The sequence below is a fragment of the Neovison vison genome, chromosome 9, assembly GCF_020171115.1.
Source record: "Neovison vison isolate M4711 chromosome 9, ASM_NN_V1, whole genome shotgun sequence".
NCBI classification, from domain to species: Eukaryota; Metazoa; Chordata; class Mammalia; order Carnivora; family Mustelidae; genus Neogale; species Neogale vison.
Window position 1 is genome coordinate 84,216,780 of NC_058099.1, and position 12,356 is coordinate 84,229,135.

Consider the following 12,356-nt stretch of genomic DNA (forward strand, 5'->3'; position numbering starts at 1 on the left):
ATTTATCTTTTTGAATTAGTGTTTTTATTTTCTTTGGGTAATTACTCACTAGTAGAATTACTAGATCATATGGTCCTTCTATTTTTAATTTTTTGAGGAACCTCCATACTGTTCTTATAGTGGCTGTACCATTCACATTCCCACCAACAGTGCACAAGGTTCTCTTCTCTCTACATCCTCAACACTATCGTTATTGCTTGCCTTTTTGATTCTAGCCATGCTAGTGGAGATAAATACTTCATTGTGGTTTGATATGCATTTTCCTGGTGATGTTAAGCATCTTTTCTTGTGTCTGCTGGCCATTTGTATCTTCTTTGAAAAAATATCTATTCAGATCTTCTGTGCATTTTTTAGTCAGATTACTTTTCTTTTGGTACTGAATTATGTAAGTTCTTTTATATTTTGGATTCTAACCTATTGGATATATCATTTGCAGATATCTCCTCCCATTCATCCTTTACGCAGGTTCTTCCTTTATGCAGAAACTTTTCATTTTGGTATAGTCCCAATAGTTTAATTTTACCTCTGTTTCCCTTGCCTGGGGAAACACGGCTAGAAAAATGTCGCTAAGGCCACTGTCAAGGAGATTAATGCTCATGATTTCTTCTGTGATTTTTATGCTTTCAGGTCTCACATTTAGGTCTTTAGTCTATTTTGAGTTTATTTTTATGTGTGGTATAAGAAAGGGATCCAGTTTCTTTCTTCAGGATGGAGCTGTCCAGTTTTCTCAGCACCATGTATTAGTGAAGACTGGAAAAGAGACTGTCTTTTCCTATCGCGTATTTTTCCTATCGCGTATTTGTGCCTTTTTTGTCATAGATTAATTGACATGATTAGCACGGGTTTCTTTTTGGGCTCTCTATTCTTTTTCATTGATCTGTGTGTCTATTTGGGGGCCAATACCATACATACCTGTTTTGATTGCCTCAGCTTTGTAGTATATCTCAAAATCTGGGATTGTGATACCAGCTTTGTTCTTCTTTCTCAAGATTGCTTTGGCTATTCTGGGTCTTTCTAATTCATTACAAACCTTAGGATAATTCTAGTTTTGTGGGGAAAAAATGCTGTTTGTATTTTCATAGGAATTGCATTAAATGTATAGATTGCTTTGTGTAGTATAGACATTTTAACAATAGTCTTTCATTCTGTGATCAGGGAGTATCTTTTTATTTGTGTCATCTTCAATCTCTTTCATCATTATTTTGGAGTTTTCAGAGTATAGGTCTTTCACTACCTTGGTTAAGTTTATTCCTAGGTATTTTATTCTTTTTGGCATAATTGTGAATGGAATTGTTTTCTCAGTGGCTCTTTCTACTTTGTTATTAGCATATAGAAACACAACCAATTTCTGTGTATTAAGTTTGCATCTTGCTACTTTACTGACTTTCTTTAATCTAATAGTTTTTGGTGGTAATCTTTAGGGCTTTCTATATACAGGGTCACATTCTCTGCAAATAGTGACAGTTTTACTTCTTCCTTACCAATTTGGATGCCTTTTCTTTTTCCTGTCTGATTGCTATGGTTAAGACTTCCAGTAGTATGTTCAATAAAAGTGGCAAAAGTGGACATCCTTGTCTTGTTTCTAAGAGAAACTGCTCTCAGTTTTTCACCATTGAGTATGGTATTAACTGTGGGTTTTTCATATGTGGCCTTTATTATATTGAGGTATGTTCCCTCTAAACATATTTTGTTAAGAATTTTTATCATAAACAAATGTTGACTTTTGTCAGATGCCTTTTCTGCCTCTAATGAAGTGATCTTGTGATTTTTATCCTTCATTTTGTTAATGGGGTATATCAGTTGATTGATTTTTGAATATGTAACCATCCTTGCATCCCCAGAATGAATCCCCAAAACTTGATTTTGGCAAATGACCCTTTACTGTATCATTGAATGTGATTTCCTCTTTTGCTGGGAATCTTTGAAACTGCATTCAGCAGGGATATTGACCTGTTGGTTTCCTTTTTATGTAGTATCTTTCTCTGGTTTTATAGGATGAATATGGAAACTTTCCTTCCTCTTCTATTTTTTGGATAGTTAGAGGAGAAGAGATATTAACTTTTCTTTAAAAGTTTGGTTGAGTTTACCTGTGAATCTCACTGGTGCTGAACTTTTGTCTTTGGGGAGTTTTTTGATTACTGATTCAATTTCATTGCTCATAATTGATCTGTTCAGATTTTTAATTTCTTCCTGATTCAGTTTTGGAAGATTGTATGTTTTGAGGAATTTATCCATTTCTCCTGTCCAATTTGTTGGCATGTAATTTGTCATAGTATTCTCTTCTAATCCTTCTTAATTTTATGGTAGTGGTTGTTATTTCTCTTTTATTTCTGATTTTATTTTTGTCCTCTTACAGCTGGCTAACTACTTATCAATTTTCTTTATCTTTTCAAAGGACCAAACTCTTGGTTTCATTGATCTTTTCTGTTGTTATTTTATTAGTCTGTCATTTATTTCTGCTTTGATCTTTGTTATTTTCTTCCTTCTACTAAACTTGGGTTTTATTTATTCTTTTCCTAGTTCTTTTAGGTGTAAGTTTAGATTGTTTGAGCTTTTCTTATTTTTTAAGGTAGGTCTGTAGTGCTGTATATTACTCCCTCTGAACCTGTTTTGCTGTATCCCAGAGACTTTGGACTGTTGTGTTTTCATTTTCCAATGTCTCCATGTATTTTTTTTGACTTCCTCTTTGATTTCTTCATTGACCACTAGCTATTGAGTAGCATGTTGTTTAGCTTCCACATGTTTTGTGGGTTTTTTTTTCCAGTTTTTTTCTTGTGATTGATTTCTAATTTCATACTGTTGTGGTTGGAAAATATGCGTGGCAGGAGTTTACTCATAAATTTAATAAAGACTTGTTCTGTGCTCTACCATGTGATCTCTCTTAGAGAATGTTTCGTGTTCACTTGAAAAAAATGTGTATTTGTCTACGGCCATACCACCCTGAACGCGCCCGATCTTGTCTGATCTCGGAAGCTAAGCAGGGTCGGGCCTGGTTAGTACTTGGATGGGAAAAAAATGTGTATTTTGTGGTTTTTGGGTGGAATATTTTGTGTATATCTGTTAAGTCCATCTGGTCTAATGTATCATTGAAAGAAACTGTTTCCTTATTGATTTCTTGCCTGGATAATCTATCCTTTGATGTAAGTGAGGCATTAAAGTCCCCTATTATTATTGTATTACTGTCATACTGTTCCTTTATGTCTGTGAGTATATGCTTTATGTATTTAGGCACTCTAATGTTGGGTGCATATATATTTATAATTGTTTTTTTCCTCTTGTTGGATTGACCCACTTATCACCTTGTATCTTGTTACAGTGTTTGTTTTAAAATCTGTTTTGTCCAGGGACACCTGGGTGGCTCAGTCGTTAAGCATCTGCCTTCAGCTCAGGTTGTGATCCCAGGGTCCTGGGATCAAGCCCCACATTGGGCTCCCTGCTCTGTGGGGGGCCTGCTTTTCTTTCTCCCACTCCCTCTGCTGTGTTCCTTCTCTAGCTGTGTCTCTCTCTGTCAAATAAATAAAAATATATTTTTTTAAAAATCTGTTTTGTCCAGAGTTGCCTGGGTGGCTCACCTGGTTGGGTGGCCAACTCTTGATTCCAGCTCAGGTCATGATCTCAAGGTTGTGGGCTCAAGCCCTACATCAGGCTCCACAGTCAGAGCAGAATCTGCTTGACATTCTTTCTCTCTCTGCTCTCCTTCCCTTGCTTGAGCATGGTTCCTCTCTAAAATAAATACATAAATCTTTAAAAAACTAAAATCTGTTTTGTCTGATACAGGTATTGCTACCCTAGATTTTATCCTCTACATCTTTTTGCAGGGACTATCTTTTCCCAGCCTTTCATTTTCAGTCTATATGTGTCTTTAGGTCTGGAGTCTCTTGTAGACAGAATATAGATGGGTCTCATTTTCTTTTTTAATCCATTTCACCCTGCCATGCTATTGTGTTTTATCTGGTTTATTGTGGGCCTCTGTTCCTTTTTCTGTTCTTGCTCTCTTACCTTGTGATTGGTGACTTTCTACAGTGTTATGCTTTGATTTCTTTCTCTTATTTTTTTGTGTATCATATGTTTCGGGTTTGTGATTACGAGGTTCATATATAACATCCTAAGTGTATAGTGGTCTATATTAAGTTGATGGTTATTAAGGCTCAAATGCATTTTACTTCCTCCTCCATGTTTTATGTATATGTTGTCATTTTTTACATCTTTTTAGTCATAATTTTCTTCTAGCTATGGCCTTTTCTCTACCACTTAAGCCCCTTTAACATTTGTTGTTAAGTCTGGCTTAGTGGTGAGGAACTCCTTTAACTTTTATCTCGGAAACTCTGCTTTAATTCTAAATGATAATCTTGCAGATAGAGTATTCTTGATTGTAGGTTTTCCCCTTTCAGCTCTTTGAATATATTATGCCACTTCCTCTGGCATCCAAAGTTTCTGCTGAAAAGATCTGCTAATAGGGGCGCCTGGGTGGCTCAGTGGGTTAAAGCCCCTGCCTTTCGCTCAGGTCATGATCTCAGGGTCCTGGGATTGAGCCCTGCATTAGGCTCTCTGCTCTCAGGGAGTCTGCTTCCCCCTCTCTCTCCCTGCCTGCCTCTCTACCTACTTCTGATCTCTGTCAAATAAATAAAATCTTAAAAAAAAAATCTGCTAATAGTTTTATGGGGTTTCCCCTGTACGAAACTTTTTGCTTCTCTTTTGATGCCTTTAAAATTCTTTCCTTATCTTTAGCCTTTGATATTTAAATTACGTGTTGTGGATTTCCTTGGGTGCGTCTGGTTGGGAACTCTCTGTGCTTCCTGAAACTGATGTCTGTTTCCTTCCCCCAGCTTAAGGAAGTTATCTGTTATTTCTTCAAATATGTTTTCTGCCCCTCCCTCTCTCTTTTCTCCTCCTCAGACCCATATAATACAAATCTTTTTTTCACTGTGTTTTCTGAGCAATCCCTTAACCTACCTTCATTTTTAAAATTCTTTTTTCTTTGTGCTCTTCACCTTAGGTGCTTTCCATGACCCTGCTTTCCTGATTGCTGATCTGGTTTTTTGCATCTGTTAATCTGTTGTTGATTCCCTCCAGGGTTGGTTTTTTGGTTTTGTTTTGTTTTGTTTGTTTGTTTTTCAGTTATTATGTTCTTCAACTTTGTTCTTTTTTATGTTTTCTATCTCTTTATTGAAGTTCTTACTGAAATCTTGCATTCTTTTCTCTGGTCCAGCGAACATCTTTACAATCATTAGTTACAGTTCTTCATCAGTCATATTACTTACCTCTATTTTACTTAGTTCTTTTTCTGTGTGTTTGTCTTGTTCTTTCATTTGGAGCATATTCCTCTGCTTTCCCATTTTGATTGATTTTCTGTGTTTCTATGAATTAGGCAAAGAGCTACTTCTTAACTTGAAGGAATGGTCTTGTGTATGATCATAAATTTTGTAGACTGTGTGTGTTTTACGACTTAGGCTGGCTGGCTGGAGCTGTGTCTGTGTGGGCTGGGGATCTGGGGTACTCCGTGCTGGGGTTGCCCTGGTGGGATGGCCAGAGCTGAGGATGGCCCTTGCTGGGGTGTCCTGGGGCTGTACGTGTAGGCAGGGTGGCTGGAACAAAGGCAGGGTACTGGCCAGGAGTCTTAGGCTGCTCTACTCACAGGGTGCCCAGGGGTGGGGGGCACAGCTGGAACGCAGGCAGGCATGGGCCAGAGCATCCCCGGGTACTTAGCACAGGGACTGTATCAGGTGGGGGGTGAGGGGGTGGGGGGGTGGGCAGGGCAGCTGGAGACAAAGTGGTCATGAGCCAGGAGCTCCCAGAGGGCTGTGGGCTGGGGCTGCTCTAGGAAGCCACCTGGGGCCAAAGTGGGACAGGTCTGGAGTGTTCCAGTGGGCTTTGTGCCTGTGTCCCCTGGACGTGGTGGCTGCAGCCATCCTGCGTGCCAACCCCAGGGTGCTCCGGGGTGCACGGTGTGCGCGCTGCCTTCGTGGGACAGCTCGGGCTGGTATGGGCTAGAGGCCCGGGGCTTGCTCCTGTCTCGGTATCAAAGTGAAAGGCAAATATCAATTGTGGTCACCGGCCCCTCCCTCTGGAGAGCGTTCCAACAGCTCTCCTGCCTTTCTGTGGAGGCTGGATTTCTGTAACTAGTAACTCTTCTAAGTTGCAGCTTTTTTCTGTGTCCCAGGGCAGATAAATCTGCTCCCGATCCCTCAGTACTGTCTGTCCCTGCTGCTGTTGGCAGTGTCGGGGGTGGGGTTCCCTCATGACCGTGGCTCTGGCCCTCTTGCTGTTCTCTGCGTGGTCTCCCTAGTTTTGTTGTGCAGAACCGTTCAGTCAGCCCTCAGTTTTCTGTTTCTTTGTTTTGTTTTGTTCTAAGCTGGCTCCACACCCAGCATGGGGCTCACCATGGAGCCCAACGTGGGCCTTGAACTCATGACCCCGAGATCAATACCCAAGCTGAGATCAGTAGACAGAGGACACCCCCGCCCCAGCCGGTGCTCCAGCCTTCACGTTTTCATCCGGAGTAATTGCTCTGTAATTGGTGTAGATTTGGTGCGTCCCGCAGGAGGGGAATGCAGGGTCTTCCTGCCATCGCCATTTTAGACCCTCAGTGGGGGGAGCCCCTTTCAACACAAAGCTGCTCCCACATTGCACACAGAGCTGCCCCACACACATGCCGCCCCACTGCCCCCGCCCGGCTCTCGGATGTGAACACGCTGGTCACACTCCCCCTGCTCCTGTTGTGCGGGGAGGTATGTAGCCAAGTCACAGGAAGATAGGCCCCAAGCCCCACTTTCTGTAACACACAGATGTTGTTCACTGTGTACAGAAGTCACACGCTGATAAAATTTGTTTAAAAACAGGTCCCTCTCTTCCTCGTTCCAACCCGCCTTTCTTAGTATTCTTTCCTGGAACCGTCTCCGGGCCTCAGGGGAGGCCCGTTCCGGACATGCCGTCCTCCTGTCCTTGTCTTCATCAGACCGTGATCGGGGTGAGCGAGCGACTTCTGACCACAGAACCTTTCCAGATTAGTGGAGGCAATAGATGTGTTTTGTGACCCTCGATGGGGCAGATAAAGGGCATTGAGGGGACAACGGACAACCTTGGCAGAAGGTCTCAGGGTGAGATTACAATATTGTGTCAATACTAATTTCTTGATTTTGGTCATTGTAGTCCCGCATCCTGTTTTTAGGAAATCACACTGAAGTCTTTAGTGACGAAGAGGCATTGTGTCTGCGACGTCCCTGCAGATATTTCAGGCCGAAGGGGTGTGTGTGTGTGTGTGTGCGCACACACTTGGAGGGAGAGGGGCTGGATGATACGCGTGGTCATAAATTATCAACACGGGGGCATTCTTGAAAGGCAGAGAGGAACTCCTGCCATTTCCCCCACATTTTTGCAAGTCTTAAGTTATTTCAAAATAAGCTGAAAAAGAACCACCTCGGCAGGTGGGAGACCGAGCTGGGAGGAGCGCTCTGAACTCGGGGTACTTCTGGTTTCCCTGAACTCAGTCGGTTCCAAACCCAGTTCCCAGTTGTTGGGTTTTTAGGGGGCCCTCAGTCTCCTTAGAAACCTTAGTCTCTTCAAGCCAGAGTCCCTGCATTGTCCCTCACGTGGCTGGGCCGTCACTGGGTACTGTTCTCCTGGCTGAGCCCCGCTGCTTACCTGTCTTTCCCCAGCATCCATCCCCGCATCCCCGTGGCCAAGCTGCTTTCCTCAGGGATACCTCCCTGGCTCCCCTGTGCTCTCTCCTGGAAGAGGCAAATACTGGGCTTACCCGCTGCGACGTGCAGCTGCAGGACAGCGTCGCTTACGCTGCAGGAACAAACCGCCCCCCGTGCTCAGCTCACCTCACGCAAGGAAAGAGGGTTTCTGGCTGGAGCTCGGTATGCAGGGTGGTGTGGCGGGGCCTCTCGGCTCATTGTACTCGCTCAGGAAGGTGGGACTCTCAGGTGAGCGGAATGTAATCGTTGCATGTAGGGGGCGCTGCCGACTCTTGGACTCGGGGTGATGCGTTCGAGCCCCACTCTGGGTGTAGAGATTACTTTAAAAATAAGTTTTAAAAAAGTCGTAGTTAGGAGAGCAGCAGGAGAGGCAGGCACCCCAGAAGCACGGATTCTGCCTGCCAGGGGCAGAGTGAGGAAGACGGGCTGGCCGGCAATCACCAGGGCTTCTCCTCCTGGAGAGCCCTTCCTGCCCTCGAGCTCATCTGTGCTCTTGCTGGGACGGGCACAGGCTGCCGTCACCTGCCCTCACGTTCTTCGGCTGTTGCTTCCTCGGGATGTTCTGTGTTCCAGCGATGGACCGGTGTACGGGCGGCACGTCTGCGGGCAGCACGTCTGCGGGCTGCTGTGCCACCGGGCACTGCGCTGGGTTCTGGGGTATCGGGAGCGTTAAGACACTGGCTCGTTACAAAGACGGGGAAGAAAACAGATCCTTTCAATGCCGAGCCCAGGGTGGGGAGAGACCATCTGATTCTATTCGGGAGGAAGAGGGTGGCGGAGGCAGGCAGGGAAGCGTGAGGAAGCCAGCGCCCAGGCTCGGGCCACACACTGTCCAGCTTCCCTGGGCTGCGCGCGCGCTCTCCCTCTGGCTTGGATTGGGCAGGGGATGCCAGATGTGCTCGTGGGCAGGATTCGAAGTTGTGGCTGGAAGGCCATTAGTGTGTCCTCTTTCTGCCAACAGTGTTAGGCATCTGTCACAATAATAGGGCTGGTTTTGCTTACATTTGGGTAATACTTTATAACTGATAAACCAGATGCCTTGAGAGTCTTTGGCTCCTTTTACAAAAGAGGATGTGGAGATAGGGAACTGCTGAGGTCCTTACAAGCCCCAAATGCACTAGAACTCGGGCTCCTTATTCCCGGTCCAGGGCGCTTCCCACTAACCCATGCTGCCAAGACCTGTCTGAGATTCTGCGACTGGGACCCTCTCCCTGCCGAGGATCCCACAGTCCAGGGGGAAGAGTTAATAGCCACTCTTGATGGAGAGGAACGCAAAGTCATGTTGGTTTCACCAGGGCCCTCGGTTTTGCCCCAAGTCAAGTAAATCTCTAAGATCTCCCCTTTCTCCAGCTTCCTGTTGGATTGTTAATGAGGATGAATAACACAAGATATAAGCGCCTTTCCAGCAAGCAGGGCACAGCCGCCATGAGGTCAATGCATGAGGTCATTGCCCGGAGATGCAGCCGGGATGGGGGAGCAGAGAGGCCGGATTCCCTTGTCTGTGCAACTTGCCGCCAAGGGATGGGGTGTTGGGTCTCTGTGGACCAGACATGGACACGTTGAGGATGTACGCCAACCATATAATTCTCTAAGGTCTAGCAAGATTTCTGGCCCCGTGCTAGCCTTACATTGATTAAATGAGATAATGTGTGTGCACCTCTTGGCACATAGGAAGTGGGCACTAAATGGTAACTGACAGAATAGTAATAATGACCGCAGTAATCTTAAGTACTGTAATAATGGAGCAAGAGTACTACAGCAATAGTTATTGAAAGACAGTAATGAGGGGCGCCTGGGTGGCTCAGTGGGTTAAGCCGCTGCCTTCGGCTCAGGTCATGATCTCAGGATCCTGGGATCGAGTCCCGCATCGGGCTCTCTGCTCAGCAGGGAGCCTGCTTCCTCCTCTCTCTCTCTGCCTGCCTCTCTGCCTACTTGTGATCTCTCTCTGTCAAATAAATAAATAAAATCTTTAAAAAAAAAAAGACAGTAATGATAAATATAATGGTAAAGCAATAATTGACTTGGGCAGGGGTTGCAGTGGGAATGGCTCTCCAAATGAGAAGGAGTTTTATCAGCAATGTCTGATGACAAATAAGCAGACCGTATGGGAACTCTCTGAACTTTCTTAGTTTGGCTGTGAACCTAAAACTGACCTAAAAAATAAAGTCTACTAAGTTATATTTAAAAAAAAAAAAAAAAAAGGAAGTGAAAAAGTGAGCCGACCAACCCAGCTAGCTGGTAATACTATTGTTTGTCTATTGTCTGCAGCCCAGGCCCTCTCTTACTGCTGCCTCACCTGCCACCCCACCCCTGAGATGCCCGGACAATGAGTACAGTTCAGACTGCTCTGCCTGCCAGGCAGATGTTCAAATGACAGTGATGATCCATGGCTCTTGGGTTTCTCTGTTCACCAGTAGATGCCGAATGCCAGTGGCATTGGCCCCTGGAGGCTGATAGGACCAAAAGCCATAGGTCCACATCTCTCTGTGGCTCTCCCTGAGTGAAGCAGCCACATCGTCTACACGGGTGGGAGCTGCCACTGCAGGGCTTGTGTGTGAGTGGAGACTCTCCCTAATCCATAGCCCTAATCCATCTCCCTTGGGGAAGTCTTGTCCCCATGTCACCAATGGGGTGGCTTCCTTTCCTTCACCCAATGACAGGTTCTCTTTCCTTCATGCAGGAAAATGCCCAGCTAATCAAAGAAGTGGAAGTGGACAAGGTCTGCGCCCTGTCCAGGGACCAGGTGGAGGCCATCAAGCAGCTCTGGGAGGACCCAGGAATCCAGGAGTGTTACGACAGGAGAAGGGAGTACCAGCTGTCAGACTCGGCCAAATAGTGAGTGCAGAGCCCAGCCACACATTGTCCCTGTTTCAAAGAAGCCTCTCACTGGGGAGAAAGGAGTGGCCTGTAAAATGTGGGCACGCGGCAACACTACCCCCTTCCTGCTTGTCACTATCCCCCTCTGACTTTGGTGTGTGTCTTGCCACTTCCTGAAAACTGCGGACCCCCAGATCTCTGTCCTTGTCCATACCCACCTTTCTTCGCTGTGTTCGAAGCCTCTCTCATTCCACAAGAAGCTCAATCAAATGTGAGGTTCTTTGGAGGGAGCTCATCTCATCTGGGCTGCTGAAATCCTGTGACTTGAGTAAAGACTACCACTGCCTCTGGCTTCTCCTTTCCTCCTCACCATATCCCTCTGCCTTCTGGTTTCCTGATCAGTAGACAGCAGGAACCGTTGCCCTCAAATCTAAAATCAATGGGCCTGCTCCAGGTCTGATCTGGTGCTGCCCTCTGGTGGGTAAGACAGATTTTGCAGGCCCAGCACAGGGAGGACATTCAGTCCGCAAGCCTTTTGCTTAATAACTCCCTGGGATGACTTCTGCACTATAGTTTTGATTCATAAAGCTCTGCTTTTAAGTCATTAAGCCCTAAAGTAAGAGAAAATAGATGGTCCTGCATGCAAATTATCGCAAGGTGATCACAGAATGTCGTTTCAGAATTTCCGGAGGCAGTGCCTCTGTCCGCTAGGTCCCTGGACAAATAGATTGCTCACGTTCCTGCTCGAAGAGGCAGTTCTTCCTGCTGCTGGAGCTCAGCTCTTTCCCTTTTGCCCCGTGTCCTCTCCCAGCCTCTGAAGGCCTCAGAATCCCTTCCCCTTCCCTTTGGGGGTGGTTGTTGCCCTCCAAGTTGGTGTGGGGGGGCAGTTCACGCGATCGTCTGGACAAGGCAGCCGGCAGGAGAGGAAACCTGCAGTCTCCCCTCCAGTGTCCGTGGCCTCCCTTTGGTCCTAGTGCCAGGCTGAGTGCTTCAGGCTACTACCCCAGGCTGGCACAACCAATCTGATTACAGGGACATTTAGGTGTGGTAGAGCAGCCAAGGAGGAAAAGGAAATAAAAGAAGCCCTGAAGAGGTCTGGGATTGGCTCAGGAAAGAGCCAGAAGGCAGGTAGGCAGTGTCCCAGGGAGGAGGGTGGACAGCTGTGGACGGCCGCGGAGGGGGCAACAACTGCACGTCTGTGAAGGCATCTCTGGCCCTTCCCTGAGGCCACCCAGTGTCCTTTACCTCTGTGCATGTTCTGGGGAGTGGCCCGGGCTCTGGAACTGCTCAGAGGAATGTAGGAAACGGCTAGGGGGACCTTGCTGCCCCAGAGACAGTTGGGCTCATACGCCAGCAGCTGCCCCAGCTGGGGAACTGCCGCACTGACTCAGTCCAGGTCAGTGGACTTCTCGAGCACTGGTTAAGATTGGGGGACTAGGGGCATGGCAAGCCCCATATGCGGGCTCTTGGCCCAGCCACTGAGAGGGGGGTCGCAGCTGTGCCAGAGCAGTCTGCTTACTGGGACAGGCATTCAGTTCAGAACAATTCAGCGTGTGCTGCTGTGGGCCCACCTGTGTTCTCTGTCCTCTGGTGACAGATGGCCCGATGGAGGGTGGTTCGCTTCCTGTGTGGAAGGCTGCGCAATGAATACGGCCCGCCTGCCACCCTGAGCTCCCCCTCGGTTCCCGTTCATGCCCCTTGCTCAGCACCGCGCTCTGAGGTCCTCGCTCAGCAGCCGCCGCTGTGCAGGGGGAGGAGCGGCGAAGCCGTGCTGGGCAGGAGGCCCCAAAGCACCCCCTCCATCCGTGGCCAGGGCCTGGGTTACAGTTCTTTGACTCA

At 46.7% G+C, this 12,356-nt stretch overlaps 1 protein-coding gene across 2 annotated transcripts in view; it reads left to right on the forward strand.

Annotated features, from left to right (window-relative positions):
- GNA14 (G protein subunit alpha 14) overlaps nt 1–12,356 on the forward strand; it is a 191,708-nt gene that overhangs the window by 172,916 nt on the left and 6,436 nt on the right. For both annotated transcript variants that reach the window (XM_044265850.1, XM_044265851.1), the window contains exon 3: nt 10,381–10,535. In XM_044265850.1, coding sequence (XP_044121785.1) covers nt 10,381–10,535 — 155 coding nt within the window. The remainder of the gene's footprint in view (nt 1–10,380; nt 10,536–12,356) is intronic.